General features: G+C 41.5%; 1 protein-coding gene across 11 annotated transcripts in view; it reads left to right on the top strand.

The window, feature by feature from the left end:
* Positions 1–17,740, top strand: part of LOC127581520 (protein CASP-like) — a 489,061-nt gene that overhangs the window by 402,652 nt on the left and 68,669 nt on the right. For 9 of the 11 annotated variants that reach the window (XM_052035991.1, XM_052035992.1, XM_052035988.1 and 6 more), the window contains one exon: positions 13,356–13,544. The exons of the other annotated variants lie outside the window; for them this stretch is intronic. In XM_052035991.1, the coding sequence (XP_051891951.1) occupies positions 13,356–13,544 (189 nt within the window). The remainder of the gene's footprint in view (positions 1–13,355; positions 13,545–17,740) is intronic. 11 annotated transcript variants of the gene reach the window in all.

The following is a 17,740-nucleotide window of genomic DNA, read 5'->3' on the forward strand; positions in this document are numbered from 1 at the left end:
GGTGAAATGGTCTGAGAAACGACAGCTGGAGTTTAGTCCTGGTAAATGTGAGTTCATGCATTTTGGCAGTACCGCTGAGGCTAGGACACACACCATGAATGGTAGGGTCCCAGGGAGCATTGAGGAACAGATGGACATGGGCATGCCAGTCCAAAGATTCTTGAAGGTCCAGCGCAGGTAGATAACTTGGTTAAGAAGGCATGTGGGATACTGGACTTCATCAGTCAGGGCACTGAGTACAAGAGCAGGGAGGTTATGCTCCAACTTGATAAAACATTAGTCAGACCTCAGCTGGAGAACCACGTGCATTTCTGGTCACCACACTATAAGAAGGATTTGACAGCACTGGAGAGGGTGCAGAGGGCATTCCCCAGGATGTTGCCTGGGATGGAGTGTTTCAGTTATGAGGAGAAGCTGGGTCCATTCTCCCTGGAACAGAGGAGGTTAAGAGGGAACATGATTGAGGTATAGAAAATTATGGGGATATAAATAGGGTAGATTGCAGGAAACTATTCCTCTTATTGGAGGTGAATAAAGCCAAAGGGCATTGATTTAGGGTAAGGGGGAAGTGATTTAGATGGTATCTGTAGGGGACCTTTTTCACACAGAGGGTGGTGAGTACCTGGAAGGCACTACTGGAGAGGGTGGTGGAAGCAGAGTCACTGACAGCATTTAAGAAGTGTCCAGATGAGCACCTATATCTCTCAGGCAGAGAAGGCTGGAAGATGGCACCCTCTGGCTGGTTTGGATGTTGTGGGCTGAATGGCCTCTTTCCCTGCTCTATGACTCTATGCCACTTGTGGATACAAGTTGCCAGTTTCAGCTGGGTGATCACTCAGCAATCGAATGGACTATTGGATTTGTCACCTTCTTCTTAGACACCCTCTTGAGATTGAGGATGACTTGCTTGCACTCCAGATTTGGGGGTTCTGAGGTGTCTAATGAGGCCAATGTAGGAACTGTAGACTCTTCCACAGGTGCTGCAGGAGATTAGCATTTTCTGTTTTGTGTCATGAATAACATCTTTGTTAATCCAGGTGAAAACTGTCACTGGAGACAGCAATTTCTCACTTTGTACGCAATGGCTAAATGGTAGGGGTATGAAAAATAAGAAGGCAAAGGTTTAAGGTGAGAAGAAGGACTTTTACAGGGAATCTGAGGGTTAGGTTTTTTCACACAGAGTAGGTGACATCCAGAACTTGCTGCCAGAGGAGGTGGGAGAATCAGATACAGCACTGCATTTAAGAGGCATTTAGACAGACAAGGCATAATGGGATTAGTGTAGATGGACATGAAGATCAGCATGGATGTGATGGGCCAAAGGACCTGTGCTCCAACATGCCCTCACATGCATTGGGGCAGGAATGAAAACAAAGTAAAAATCCCCTGTGCGTTGAACTTCTCAGGTCAGGCAGAGTGCAAGATTGCTCCAACAGTATGAATCAATCCCAATTTTAGTACCTCCTAATGAACTAGGATGGTCATTTCTATAATTTTCACATTCATTTTGTCTATCTTTCCATTGCAGTGTGAATAAAACAAAATCTTTTGGGGCCTACATTTCTAATGATCTAACTATGCAAATTTGTAGAATGGGAAAAATTATGAAAAATTCATTAACATTTACATACTGACAAATGCAAATCGCTTGTCAGTAGCGGCACATCAGTATGAACCTTTCTCAGGAGAAGGTTCGAGGTTAGACATGTGGGGATGCCAGAGATGAAAAAGATTTGAAGATGGTTAATGAGAGCCACAGAGATAGAAAATACAGTGGCACAATGGCTCCGTCGTTGGCAGGGAGCACGGACAATTGCACATAGCACGTCCACCAGAAAAAAATCAATGCATCCTCTGAAATTACATCGGCATTCCTAGGGATTTACAAGTATAAACAAAATTAATTTTTATCAAGACGGAAACACAGGAGACTGCAGATGCTGGAATCTGGAGCGACACAAAAAACGCTGGAGGAACTCAGCAGGACAGACAGCATCTGTGGGGGGAAATGGACAGCCGAGACTCTTCATCTGGACATTTTTCAGTTATTTTTATCAGTTGATTTCTTGTGATGTTGCACATGAAGAATCTAGAGCGAGTAAAATATTCCTGTGAAATAGGATAACGCTTAGAGGTGGTTAGATAAGGGTGTAGACGTGTAACTCAGTCCTGTTTTAAAGTCACACAGTCTGTCATCTTCATGTGACGCTTTGACAGATAAATATGTTTACTGCCTTGGAGAAGAGGAATTTCTCAGTAATTAGGTTGAGGTACTGAGGCACTCAAAGCTGAGGCTCTACAAAGTCACCTACAATGTGACATGTTTGCATAGACCATTCAAATTTTGATCATTGTAAGAAGTTTTATAACATTTTCAGAGTACTGGAAAGTCCCCAAATGCTTCATAGATGTGGAAAAGTAGCAGGATATTAAACAGTGATAGAAAAAGAAGGGTTGATAACATTATCAGTGTGTGGGGATACAGATAAAGCTCGAGGGCACGTACCACCAGGCTCAAGGACAGCTTCTATCCCACTGTTATCAGACTCTTAAACGGATTCCTCATACGCTAAAAGATGAGCTCTTGATCTCCAAATCTACCTTGTTGTGGCCCTTGCACTTTATTTGTCTACCTGCACTGCACTTTCTCTGTAACTGCAATGCTATTTTCCGCATTCTGTGTTCTTTTTACTACCTCGATGTAACTACATATGGCATGATTTGTCTGGATGCACAGAAAACAAAAGCTTCTCTCGGTAAATGTGACAATAATAAACCAAACCAAAATCAAAATGTCACTTCCATACTGGTAGGGAATACTGAATGTAGAAAGCAGCCGTGTTGATGGAAAAACTGACAGGAAGACAAGGATTTTGCAGAATTTGGGTTGTAACATATGCAGTTTGATGAGGAGTGGTGATGGGACAAGGAATAGAACATGTCCCAATTTCTGGAATGTGGAGGCTAGAAAAGAACATTGTTGGATGAGTAGAGTCTTGATCAAGCTAAAACATGAATTAGGGTTGAGTGATAAGATGGGAGAGGGCAGTGCCAGGTAATGTTACAGAGTGAAGCTAAATATGGTCATGTGAATATGACAAGCCATAGATTCATGGAGAGATTCAGCATGGCAACGGGCCCTTCTGCAGACTAATGACACTAATCCTATCCTATGCCTTGTTATGGGGAAATGGTATTTGAAGGAAAACCTGGTCAAGTAAGATACGTGGTTGAGACGGTGTTGAGGTACCGTGCATTTGCAACAGGTGAGTGTGATGGCTTTATTCCTGAGAAAGTCACTTGATGAAGACCAGAACTTACCAGCTTTCTAACTTATCCAATACTTGACATGAACTATAGAGTTTAATGGCAGAGATGTGGTTGAGGAAGGGTGTTGGAGAAATAGATGTGGACATGCCTGATGTCAGACAATGAAAATATGGGGTGATGGATGGAACTTTGGGGCACACAAGATGATCTGGTGGAGTGATGGTGGTAGAGGAAGGAATGGTCAGTTGTCGTGAGTGCAGTGTGCCATTTGTCTGTTGTGTATCTGCTGTCATATCTGGAAATTCTACCTACAGGCTGAAATATTTTATTAAAATTACAAAGAATCACAACTGAATGTAGACCAGTAATTATGACCAGTGTGGACCTAAACCAGGAGCATTTCAAATATATCCATGAATGCTTTGATGCCTAAAGCTCCAAAATATCTCTTGCTTCAAAGTGAAACTTTTCGACTCCCCTTTGCTCCCTGCTGAGAGGAGTGGTACTGATTGTTTTTTGTCACAACTTTTAAGCAATGAAAGCTACTGGAATTTTCTTGTATAAAATCCTCAAAGTAGAACAAGTCTAAACTCAGCAGATTCTTCCTCAGGTAACATGGCTTCAAACCATTGTCAGGTGCAATGTAATTTATTTCATAAATTTATCAAGAGTCCAAGTGTGGTTACAACAGCCTTGGCTCCATATCTCTTAATGATTTGTATGAACAAAATCAATTACTTCAGGTTCAAAATTAACAACTGACAATTGAATTGTTATTGTGGAAGAGCTATCAAAATGTTTACCACTTCTTGTGGGTGGGAGTGAAAGTTGAATCTGACCGTCATTGAACCTTCCAACTTCCAGTGAACACCATCCTAGTTTCAGTAATCAGTCCTTGGAATCCAGGTATCATTCCAGTAACCCAGTGCTAGATTCTGTCCAAGGCCAGTATGTCTTTTCTAAAATGTGGTGCCCAGAACATTGTTCTCAATGTAGTATGGCTGTAACTTAACTTTAGCCTTTTTCAATTCTATTTGCAAATGCCAGAATTCCTTTAATACTTCTGGTTATTTTTTTGCACCTGCCCTTGAGATTTTAATGATCTATGTACGTGGACGACCCCAAGTTTCTTTGAATTTCCATTGTTTCTAGCAGTGTTACTATTTAAATAATAGAACATAGAACAGTACAGCACAACAGCAGACCCTTCGGCCCACGATGTCTGTGCCGAGCATGATGCCAAATTAAACTAATCTCTTCTGCCTGCTCAATGATCCATATCCCTCCATTCCCTGCATAGTGTAACGCTATTACAGCGCCAGTGACTTGGGTTAAATTCCCGCCGCTGTCTGTAAGTTTACCCTATGTCTGTGTGGGTTTGCTCTGGGTGCTCCGGTTTCCTCCCACATTCCAAAGACATACGAGTTAGGAAGTTGTGGGCATGCTATGTTGGAAGCGTGGTGACACTTGTGGGCTGCCCCCAGAACACTCAACGCAAAAGATGCATTTCACTGTGTGTTTCGATGTACATGTGACCAATAAAGATATCTCTTATTCATGTGTCTATCTAAAAGCCTCTACTACTACCACCCCTGGCAGTGTGTTTCAGGCACCCACCACTTTCTGTGTAAAGCTTGCCCCATGCATCCCTTTTAAACTTACCCCCTCTCACCTTAAATGCATGTCCTCTAGTATTTGACATTTCTACCCTGGGAAAATGATTCTGTTTACCCTATCTATGCCTCATATAATCTTATAAGTTTTATCAGGTCTCCCCTCAGCCTCCGACACTCCAGAGAAAACAAACAAGTTTGTCCAACCTCTCCTTATAGCTCATACCCTCTAATCCAGACAGCATCCTTGTAAACCTCTTCTGCATCCCCTCCAAAACCTCCATATCTTTCCTGTAATGGGGCGACCAGAACTCCAAGTGCAGCCTAACCAAAGTTTTATACAACTGCAACATGACTTCCTGACTCTTACACTCTATGTTCCTAGTGATTGAAGTCAAGCGTGCCGTATGCCTTCTTTACCACTTTGAAAACTTTGTTTTATCCTTTTTGTGGTGTGGTTTGGTATTTTGTTCAGTTTCATGTTTCTCTACTGGCAGTGAATAAGGCCAGATTTCTGGTGTGCCCTTTGGTTGTTTCATTGGTGCACGATGGACCATTTTGGTGCTGCACCTTCTGCTGAAGGCTTCAGTGGTGCCCAAAGTGCAAGGTCCAAGAATGGTTGTCAGGATTTTGCCTGGGAATGGGTGGGTGTTGGTGGTCAGTTGAGGAGGCCAGGGCTAACAGTGGGGATTAGGGCCTCGATCAAGAGTCTGGGGTATTGGGGGCCTTGGAGGATTGGAGAGAGGGAGATTGTGGGTGATCAGGGGGCTGAGGTGTGCTGGAGTGAGGTGACCAAAGGATAAAAGGTGGAGACCCAATCTGACGCTGCTCTGCAGAGAACTGGTTGTCCCAGGAACATTCATTCAAATTCAGCTTCTGAGACGATTTCCCCTGCAATGCAACAAAACTGCTGCATGGGATCAGCAGTATTTGATGCACATCTGATAGGGAAATTAAGTCAGTCGCACTATACAACTAGACCACGATGTGCCTGATTGAACTTACAGGGTGACGTCACGCACCCAGAGATGGTCACGGCCACATTTCACTCTGTGGTAAGCACCTTGTCAATTGTATAGTGCTGAACCAAACAGCAGTGCATGATAACACTTCCAGGCCTCCTTATTTCCCAGGACTCTAACTAGAAAACAGGTATTGCACTGTGTGTTTGTGCATCTGTAAGGAACATATTTCCAAAGGCTTCCAGTATTTTTTTGGAAAGAAAATTGTGCAATGAAGGGATGGTTTTGCTACACCAGAATATCACGCCACCACTAACAAATTAGCAGCAGCAACGCAAATGATCTTCCAATGCCATTGCTTTCCTTATTTTGTTCCATGCTTGTGTTTCTGTAGATTTCTCTTTGGTCTGTTAGATTCTTCTGTTTTTTGCTGGGAGTTTTTTTCTTTTTACATTTGTCTTTATTTTTTCTTTAATAAGACATTCCACAAGTGATACTGTCTGTATCGTCATCTCAAGAATCTCGTCACAGTGATGGCACAGTGTTGGGCTGCCAGGCTTGGCTGACAGCTCCTGGGCCAGCTCTGCTGGAGTACTCCTTAAAGCCAGAACCTTGCAGAGGCAGCATGTTGAAAGCTGTGATTGGGATTGCTGTCTAAGGGAATTGATTCAGACTGTATAACTAAACCGCACTGGTTGCAGACATTTACTCAGGTTATCAAATCATGATAGCATCTTACTTTTCAATTTGCAGATTTTTATTACAGATGCTGAATGCTGGAATATATTTACTCATTGCATAAACAAACTCTTACATTGTCTGGTGCAGTTGTTGGAATATTGAAAAGCAAATAACGCAAAAGTAATGAACATACTGCAGAAAATTCTTGAAGTTTAATGGTTTCGAAATTTCTTTTATGCATATCAGTGTTCATTTGAAGGAGAAGTGTGGTGCATTTTCTGAAAATAAAAAAGGAAGGTAGAATTGAATTTCTTTTTCATTCTGAATATTTGCTGCCCTTGGAAATGGGGCCAAACACCAGCCTTAGGCTATGATTAGCATCAGCTAAAACCACTGGGCTGCTGAAATGTGCTTTTGATAACAATGGGCCGAGGGATTCCACAACAGATGAATGAAAGATGTGGTGAAAACATGAGTGGCACAGGGTTTATTCCCCAGGAAATTGCAAAGAGAAGGTTCTGTGCAAATTATTCCAACGCATTTTGGTTCTGAAAACTTAGAAAATAGTTTTTGTGGATCACATCAACATTCAGTACAGATAATATCTAAACTGCAGACTGCCATGGTTACCAGTCAAAAGAAGTTCGGTGTAAAGCAGTGAATTAAGTACATAATGTCTTAGTTTCCTGACTTTCTTTGCAAAATTATTAAAATACAAAAAAGTATTCTTTGCAAAATAATGTGAATGAACGAATGTAAACATTCTGCAATATAATCAAATCCGAGCTAAGAATACTTGGTCTGTTAGTTGACTTGGACCTTCTAGAACTCCCAGCTCCTGCATTGGCTGTAATGCATTTTCTGGTAGGACCAGCAAAGTGTTGACTGTGTTGGTACATAAACTGCCTTATTGTCAATGCATTTGATCATCTTACCTTTTCCTGAATGCTCTTTATTGTTTTTCTTTATCCTGAGTTTTTTCCCCCAGAAATGTTTCTTTTTGCTCTCCTGGGAGGAACCAATGCTTAAAACAGTCAAATGTAGGAACAGATTAAGATCAAAAGTCCCTTTCAAACAGTTCGTGGAAAGTTCACAGCTCTCTGGCCCAGTTCCAGAAATGTGAACTGGTAAATATTTATCCTTATTTGGAATTTAATAATTTTCAGAATACCAAAAAGACATTAACCCAACAATCCCATTCCATTTTGCCAAGTAAACTCCATCTACTTTGTCTGTTTATCCTGATGTTTCTTTTGGCTTTCAGAAGAACATCTAATTGCTTGTGACCCATCAATAATGCTTACCTCTTTGGCAACTTGCATATTTTTATTGCCCATTGCATGAAAATATCCTCGTCATGTGTCCTTATATCTGACAGCCTACTTTTGGCCTATTTTGAACCCCTTATCATGATAAACATTATTTCTGGATCCATTTTCTTTATCATCCTGATAAAATAGTTAGGTCAAATCGGTATTATGATGCATTTTGGGTAGAGGGCTGTACCCTATTACAGCAATATATAGATTTGTAAATCGATCCTTTGTGCTCTAGAGAATCATTGGAATTATTGAGAAAATTCATAAGTAGAACATTGGTAAATTGAGGAATGCAGAGGATAGCCAGAATGTTGATTTACAGAGTGAACTTCTAATTTAATTCTTTTAGTCATAGAATCACAGAGTTATACAGCAACTAAACAGGCCCTTCGGCCCAACTCGTCCGTGCCAACCAAATAGTCTACCTGAACTAGTCCCATTTGCCTGCATTTGGCCAATATCCCTCTCAACCTTTCCTATCTATGTCCCTGACTAAATATCTTTTAAATGTTGTAATTGTACCTGCCTCTACTGCTTCCTCTTGCAGCTCATTCATATACCCACCAACTTGTGTGAGAAAAAAATTGTCCTTCGGGTTTCCTTTAAATCTTTCCCCTCTGATGTTAAAACCTATGGCCTCTGGTTTTAGACTCCCCTACCTGGGAAAAAGACTGTGACCAGCCACCTTGTCTATGCCCCTCTTGATTTTGTAAACCTCTGTAAGGTCACCCCTCACACTCCTATGCTCCAGGGAAAGCAGCCCCAGCTTAACCAGTCCTTCCTTACAACTCAAGCCCTCCAGTCCCAGTAACGTCCTCGTGAACTTTTCCTGCACTCTTTCCAGCGTAATGACATTCTTCCTTTAGCTGGGCAACCAGAACTGCACAATTCTCCAAGAGCGGCCTCACAACGTCTTGTACAGCTGTAACATGACGTCCTAACACTTGTACTCAGTGCCCTGACTGATGGAGACAAGTATGCCAAAGACCTTCTTCTGTGTCTTTCTTCCCTCCTTCCCTGTCTACCTGTGTTGCCACTTTCAAGGAACTATGTACTTGTACCCCAATCTTCTACAACACTCCCCAAGGGCCCTGCCATTTGCTGTGCAAGTCCTGCCCTGGTTTAACTTCCCAAAATGCAACACTTTGCAGTTATCTGAGTTAAATTCCATCTGCCATTCCTTGGCCCACTTCCCCAGTGATCTAGGTCCTGTTGTAACCTTCTTCACTGTCCACTACACTAATTTTGGTGTCATCTGCAGATTTACAAACCTTGCCAACTACATTCTCATCTAAATTGTTAATGCAGATGGCAACAGCAGTGGAGCCACCACTGATCCCTGCAGCACACCACTGGTCCCAGGCCTCCAATCTGAAAAACACCCCTCCACTACCACGCTGTGACTCCAACCACCAAGCCACTTTTGTATCCAACTAGCTAGCTCATGTGATCTAACCTTCCAAACCAGCCTGTCATACATAATTTTGTCAAAGGCCTTGCTAAGATTCATTAGTTATAACTTTCTTGCATGACTGTATTTAATGTCAAATGGAATCCATGGTAAATTGGATCCAAAATTGGCTTGGTCATAGAAAATAGAGGGTAGTGGTAGAGGGGTGTTTTTCTAATGGAGGTCTGTGTTCTATAAGGGTCAATGCTGGGACCTCTGTTACTTCTAATGTATGTTAATGATTTGGATGAAAATGTACTGATTATTAAATTTGTAGACAGCACAAAAATTGGTGGAGGTCTGGAAAGTGAGGAAGGATGTCAAAGGATACAGCAGCAGGTGGATCATTTGGAAATGTGGGCAGAGGAATGGCAGATGGAGTTTAATCTGGACAAGTGTGAGGGGATGCATTTTGGGAGGTAAAATGCAAGAGGAAAGCCTACAGTAAATGGCAGAACCCTTAGGAGCATTTGTGTACAGTGGGATCTTGTGGTGCAAGGCTGAAAGTGGCGACATAAGTGGATAGGGCGATAAAGGAGGTGTACAGCATACTTGCCTTCATTGGTTGAGGCATTGAGTATAAAAGTTCAGAAGTCATGTTTCAGCTGTATAAACCTTTGGTTGGGCCACATTTGGTGTATTGTGTATAGTTCTGGGCCATACTATAGGAAGGAATTGGAGGCTTTAGGGAGGGTGCTTAAGAGGTTCATCAGGATGTTTCCTCGATTGGAATATATTAGATTCGAGAAAAGGGTGGGTGAACTTGGATTGTTTTCTCTGGAGACTCAGTGGCTGAGGGGCAAACTGATGGAAGTTTACAAACATCTGAGGGGCAAAATAGGGTAGAAAGTCAGAGTCTTTTTCCCAGGGTGGCATTGTCAAATGTTTAGGTTTTTCTTATGAATATTGTGTATCTGATGCTGTGTGCCTGTGATGCTGCTGCAAGTAAGTTTTTCACTGCACCTGTGCACACATGGACTTGTGACAATAAACTCGACTTTGACTTTTTCAAGTACTAGGGAACTTAGCTTTAAGGTGACGGGGAGAAAGTTTAAAGGAGATTTGCAGGGCAAGTCTTCACAGAGAGTGGCAGGTGCCTGGAACGTACTGCCATGGGAGGTGCTGGAAACAGATATGATAGCAACATTTAAGAGGCAATCGGACAGACAAAATAACAGGTAGGGAATGGAGGGCTATGGACCATGTACAGGCAGATGGGTTAGTTTAGATTGGCATCATGGTCAGCACAGATATGGTGGGCTGAAGGGCCTGTTCCTTTGCTGTGCTGTTCTATGTTTCTATTTATTTAAACATAAAAGCAAACCGGACTGAGTGATTTCTGTCAAATAAACATGGTGACTACATTTCTATAAGAGACTGAGATCAGTTTTACGTACATAATTTATGTAACTATACATTTAAAGCAATTGCACTGCTTTAAGCAGAACGTTTGCTGGAATTTGTGCTTGATACACGCTTTAAAAAGACTTATGTAAATAAATGTATCACCTTCAGTTCACTGGGTGATATTTTTCAGTATGTATTGTCCTAGTAGATATTAAAAAGTATCAATTGCAGGTAATGCTGTCAGCAGCTTAAAATCAGCAAATCATCAAAAAACCTCTGCCCCCTGAATCTCTCCACAAAGCTCAAATGATCAGCATAATGAGTGCTGCCTGCATACATGTAACAAATTCCCATGGAAGGGCACAGCTGCTTGTCAATGATCAATACCTCTGATTGGCAGTTACTCATCTGCACAATCATTTCAATGGATGCAGCCTTTTTAAAACAAGGTATGCCATTTAAGTTGAGTTACCTTTCTGGTTTAGGAATGACACACCAACTGACATGGGGAGATTTGTTACCCTTGATACAGTTGAATAATTGTCTAAAATGTAGAATGGCAAAAAATAAATCTATTCTGTTTATTGTCAGTGTGTAAAAAGCAAAATGAAGGCCAAGCTGCTGGGTGTGAGAGCAGCACCAGTGGTCAGCCCACCCTGCAGGTTACCCCAAATGAATTCGCATTGATTTCAGAGAAGTTAAACTTAGGGCCAGTCAACAACACAAACTGATAACTTAACCCCATTCAGTTCTATTTCTATTTGAATTTTGAAGTGATGCTTAATTGCAATCAAGTGCAGAAATATTTTCAAAGTAAATTCAGTGAGTAGTGTGTTACTGGGATTTTAATTATAAGTGAAATAACTGTGATAAATATGATTTGCAGCCTTTTGATCATTTCTCTCATAGTCACACTTCTCTTCAGAGGCCTTTGTTTGTCAAGTGAGTACTGGAGTATCATTTGGAATATTTCTTTGGAAAGTTATGAAGCACAGCAGTAAAACCTGGAAATGCTGGGCAAGTCAGGCAGCATCAGTGGAAGGAGAGGCAAAGATAATGGGGCTTGGTTTCAACGTTCAGCCTTGACACTCAATATACAGACTTGCCTGTTGCAGATCGGCCATTATGAAATTGCTTTCAGTAACCATCCCAATTCAAGAAAGGCGAAGCCCTGCATGGCAGCATGGCCTTGATGTGATCACTTAAGGTGAAGAAGTACTGTTGAAAAAACAGATGCAAGACCTCTGGCACCCTGGCTCCCAGGGAAGCCAATTATTAGATCTTGCAAGGATCTGGAACGCTTCGGCATGTCCATGACATTTGCAAGCATTCAAAGGCAATAAAATCAATGAAACATAAAAGATTAAAACAGAAGTTTAGATATTAAAATACTTGAAATATATTTTAATCGAAGTGTGTTATTGTTTACCCTTTTCCCTGGCAGCTGTTCCTCTCCATTCATATGAATGGGCGTGATGTTTCTGTGACAGGCTTTAGCTGAGCAGGCAGGTTCTCCTACATAACTGATGCGGAATTGCAGTATGATCGCAGATGTAACACTGAAATGCAGCTGGGGAATTACAGTGTGATCACACTCCACTGCAGGGTCCAGTTGAGAAACTACTAGTCAAGATCAGTCAACAAGTTTAGGATATTTCCAGCAGTTTGTGTTTTATTTCAGACATCCAGTATGTGGAGTCTTCTACTTTTGCGTCACTTGCTTAGTTGGTCATGCACTGCCTACACTTATTCCCATCTCTGTTAATAGTTCCACACCTAAAAGACCATTCTGATCCATCAAACCCGATTAAATAAAATAAAGAGCAACATTTTTAAACTAATACTTATAAAGGGAAACCTTACGTACCTTGGCAATAGGCAGGAAACATAGATCAAAGTTAATTGGGGGAAGGATTAGAAGAGCATTGGGAAAGAAATATTTCAGTCAACAAGTGGTGGGGTCTGAGGCAGAAACTTTTGCACATTTGCACCATTTTAAAATGGATAATGTGTCGAGAGCCATTATTTAGAAATTAACATTCCTGAAGAATTTTTACTGTGCCCAAGGCACCCAGGTGGTATGTTGAATTGCTTAATAGAAAGGGATCTAATGCTAATATTTATTAGAATTTATATATTCAGCATGTCAACTGTTCTCAGTTGCTAATAAGAGGTATAGAAACCTGACCAGCTTATCATAAACCATATCTTTTGACTTTAAAGTAATTTGTTGGCAGCTACCACAAAGCCAGTGGTTTTATTTCGGACGCCAGTCCAAGTTTGTGTGTTTACCATGCTGCAGACGTCTACCCTTCTCAGTGAAATGGAACAGGCATCAATGGAGTTTCTGTAATATTAGATGATTACATTGACGTTACACTCAAAAGCTTACTGGAGAGGCTAACCCATATGAGTTCCTCCTAGTACATTTCAGATAGAGTGTTGAAAGGAAGCACAGTTTAGGAAAGATTTAAGCTAGTATTATATTTATTTTGGGGGAACTAACACTCCATATTCCCTTGTCTGACCATGGTTTATGTGGGATATAATGACATAAATTACACTTCCTACACCTTTCTTATTCCCAACTCTGACAAAAGTCCTAGTTTGATTTAAGAATTTTCAATATAAAATTGCTAAATGTTTTTGCGTAATTAGTAAAATGTAGCTTTGTGTCTCAGTAGGCTGATTGTTTTCTGTGTCCCACGAACAGGCCAACGTCTGTTTGGAGAGACCATCCTTGGCCTGACACAAGGTTCCGTGTCTGATCTCCTGGCACGGCCCAAACCCTGGCACAAGCTGAGCCTGAAGGGAAGGGAGCCTTTTGTCCGCATGCAGCTCTGGCTCAATGACACAAGCAATGTTGAGAAGCTAATGGACATGAAGAGAATGGAAAAGAAAGGTAAATGAATCAACATCTTAAAATAAGTCTGAGCTTTAGTGGATGGGTCCTTTGTTAAAATATTAAATTGCAGACTGTTGAATATGCATTTTGCAATCTGCATTGCCTTCATTCCATGAATTCATAATATTTTCAGGTTTTTTTGTGGAACTATCTGTTAAATTGTATCTGTATCCTTGGGCTTTTAATGTTCAATGCAATAAAGTCTGAATAACATGGGCCCAAATTGGAATATATACTACTCAAGGAGAGGGTACACTTAATTACTACAGTTATATAGTATTACCCACTTCTTGCATATAACCAGGGACTTTTATTGTTACACAGTGCTCCAGAGTATAAAGAGAGCAGGGTAGAAAGGAGTTGTTGGATTGGCAGCAGTTCCTTATTTAAGTATGGATAAAGTTTTTTGTCAGGATTGTCATGGTTATACAGCACAGAAACAGGCCCTTCAGCCCATCCTGTCCGTGGCGACCATCAAGTCCCCACTTATACTCTTTCTCAAAAGATACCTGTGGTCTCGTCAATGAGTTGGTATAGCAGCGAATTCATGCCCGTTGTATGTCCTCCGTGTAAACAGAGGCAATCATTATTAGTATTAAAGATGATTTTACAGCATGGGTTTGAAATTAAGCTCACACCTTGCCTGCTGTTTCCATTGTTTGTGATATTTGGAGTGTTGCAATAGGACCACTTGTGCTTCGCATCTGCTTTCATGGATTCATAGCTCCTGTTCAGAAAATGGCTAAGGATTTGAGACTCACTTTTAAGCTAAGTTTTTGGGAATGAAAGAGAGGTTAGTGATCAGTGTGCTTTTTAAGTCAGTGGATGGCTGTAGTTCTTCTTTCATAGGTTAAAAAGGATTTCTGTTGTGGAGAAGTATTTAACGTATATTTCACAATGAGCGTTGGAGGTGATGGAGTGCCACCTCCTGGATTGACTGTGCTAACCATTTGCTCAGTTCATAAAGTGGCTCTTGGTAAATATTGGATGGTCTGGCTACTGGAGAGCAAAATAGAAAGGAGCAAACTTTACCATTTGTGGATTTGCACATAAAATAACTTGAGGACTAAATATTGCTTTTATTTCAAAAGTGCCAACTAGTAATACTCAATACTCATAATACTCAAATGTGTTTTTCATTCATCCATGCGGTGTGGGTGTGGCAGGTTCGCAGCCACTCCTATTTGCCCTTGGTGCTGTTGCCTTCTTCAGCCCCTGCAGCTCTTGTAGTGAAGGTACTCCCATAGTGCTGTTAAACCAGCAATGAAGAAGGATTACAAAATGTTTTCAAGTCACAGCGGTGTATGGTTTGGCCAGGTAATTAGAGTCGGCATCCTTGTGTGTCTTGCCATTTGTCTGCATGTTGCAAGTTTGAGAGGCGCTGCTGGAAATATAATTAGTTGCTATTGTCATTTTATTGCATTGTTTTATTTTGGTTGTGGTCCAAGTGTTTCCCCTTCCATGCCAATTCTTGACATAGAACTAAGCAAATCCGGTCGTGTTGATTGATTCCAGGAAAATAACCAGGAAAAAGGCTGCTCTCATGACCACATGACTGGTTCTTAATGGAAGGGAAGTCGCTGCCCGTACCCTGCCCTTGCCTGGCACCAAGGAACTAGAGATAGGCGACAATACCGTTTACATCCCTCAAGTATTTCCTGGTCCTGATGGCATTTTGGCCAGTTTTTTCTGTTCAGCTGCAAAAGGATCTTTTATTTTAGATTGACAAACAGGAAGCTATTCAGTCCATTGGATCCATACCGGCTCCCAGGGGAGAAGTCCCATGAGTCCCATTTCCCCCTCTCCCTTTCTCTTCATACCCCTGCAAAGTAACTGTCTGCACTTGGTCTGTACCCTGCAACATACACACTGCTGATGTCAAGATAACCTGTTCACAGGTCTCTGTGGCATGGGTTTCACTTCCTCTCATTGTGAGATCCCTGACACAAAGTGACAGTGCAGCTAATCAAATGTCTGAATTCTCATGACATGAAGTTTAACAATGTTTAATAGTGCAAAGTAGGGAATGCGTATATTCTCGTGTGATTGAGTTCAAAGCAAAAATATCATACTGTAAATATTTTCCAATTATTCTTACAATGCAATTTGAAATAATTAGTCTTAGGGAGAATAGTTCCATATATAAAATTATTTTGTTGTAGGAAGCAGTTTAGAACTATGGCTTAATAATGTATTAAAAACCTGATTCAACTCACTGTAACACTTCCAAGGGTTTTTCCAGCAAGGATAGAATACAAGGGCTCCCCGAGATGTGGAGGACTTGGCTTACAGAAATCCAACTTCACATAAATTCTCCCATACATTTTTAAAGCATTTTCCAAGACAGGAAAACTAATTACAGAAATGCAAACATCTCCAGGAGTTATGGAATAGAGGTAGCAGCTAGTTAATTCAAAGGACAATCTATCTTCAAAAAAAACCGTGTTTGACACTAAAATAAATGGTGTCATTGACAGTGAAGATGGTTATTAGGATTTAAAGAGGGATGTTGATCAGCTGGGTAAGTGGGCCGAGGAATGGCAAACGGAGTTTAATTTGGATAAGTGTGAGCTGTTTTGGGAAGACAAATGAGGGTAGTACTTTTACAGTGATTGGTAGGGCCCTGGGAAGTGTTGTAGAACAGAGAGACCTAAGGGTACAAGTACATGGTTCCCTGTAAATGGTGTCACAGGTAGACAGGGTGGTGAAGAAGGCTTTTGGCACACTGACCTTCATCAGTCAGGACATTGAATATAGAAGTTGGGATGTTTTGTTGCGGTTGTACATGACGTCGGTGAGGCCGTATTTGGAATATTGTGTTCAGTTTTGGTCACCTTGCTATAAGAAAGGTGCCACTAAGCTGGAAAGAGTGCAGATAAGATTTACGAGGATATTGCCGGGACTCGAGGGCCTGAGTTATAGGGAGAGGTTGAGCAGGTTGGGACTTTCTTCATTGGAGCATAGAAAAATGAAGGGTGATCTTATAGAAGTGTATAAACCATGAGGGGCATAGATAGGGTCAGTGCACACAGTCTTTTGCCTAGGGTTGTGGAATCAAGAACTAGAGGGTGTAGGTTTAAGGTGAGAGGGGAAATATTTAATAGGAACCTGAGGGGCAACTTTTTCACCCAGATGGTGGTGGGTGTGTGGAACGAGCTGCCAGAGGAAGTGGTTGAGGCAGGTACATCAGCAACGTTTGTCATGTTGTTAATGTACCTGTCGCATTGTACCATTCAAATGTAAAAAGAAAGTTTACTGTTAGTGGCAAGACTCTTGTACAGAGGGATCTGGGAGTCCAAGTCTGTAGGGGTGGTAAAGAAGATGTATGGTATGTTTGCCTTTATTAGTCGGGGCACTGAGTTCAAGAGTCAGGAAGTTATGCTGCAGCTTTATAAAACTCTAGTTAGGCCACATCTAGAGTATTGCATTCAATTCTGGTCATCCCATTATAGGAAGGATGTGGAGGCTTTGGAGAGGGTGCAGAAGAGGTTTACCAGGATGCTACCTGGATTAGAGGGTACGTGCTATAAGGCGAGGTTGGACAAACTTGGATTTCTTTCCCTGGAGCGGCGGAGGCTGAGGGGAGATCTGACAGAAGTTTATAAGATTACGAGAGGCATAGATAGAGTAGACAGCTGGTATCTTTTTTCCACGGTCAAAATGTCTAATACTAGAGGGTGTGCATTTAAATTGGGAGGGGGTGAATTCAAAGGAGATGTGTGGGGCAAGTTTTTTTTTACAGAGGTTGGTGGGTGCCTGGAATATGCTACCTGGAATGGTGGTGGAGGCAGATATGAGAGAGGCGTTTAGGAGACTCTTGGATAGGTACATGAATGTACAGAGAATGGAGGGATATGGACATTGTGTAAGCAGAAAGGTGTGTTTAATTACTTGCTTAATTAGTTCAGCACAATATCGTGGGCCGAACAGCCTGTTCCTGCGCTGTACTATTCTATGATCTGTTTAAAAGGTACTTGAACAGGTACATGGATAGGAAAGGTTCAGAGGGATATGGGTCAAACACGGGCAAATGGAATCTTGGTCAGTATGGTCCAGTTGGGCTGAAGGGCCTGTTTCTGTGCTGTTTAAGACTGTGACTCTGTGACATGTAACCTCCACCATGACAGCACTGTCCCTAAAATCACCGATCCTGGTTCATAGCGGTAGGCCGCTTAGGGGATTTGCTTTGGAAA

This window comes from Pristis pectinata, chromosome 21, assembly GCF_009764475.1.
Source record: "Pristis pectinata isolate sPriPec2 chromosome 21, sPriPec2.1.pri, whole genome shotgun sequence".
NCBI classification, from domain to species: domain Eukaryota; kingdom Metazoa; phylum Chordata; class Chondrichthyes; order Rhinopristiformes; family Pristidae; genus Pristis; species Pristis pectinata.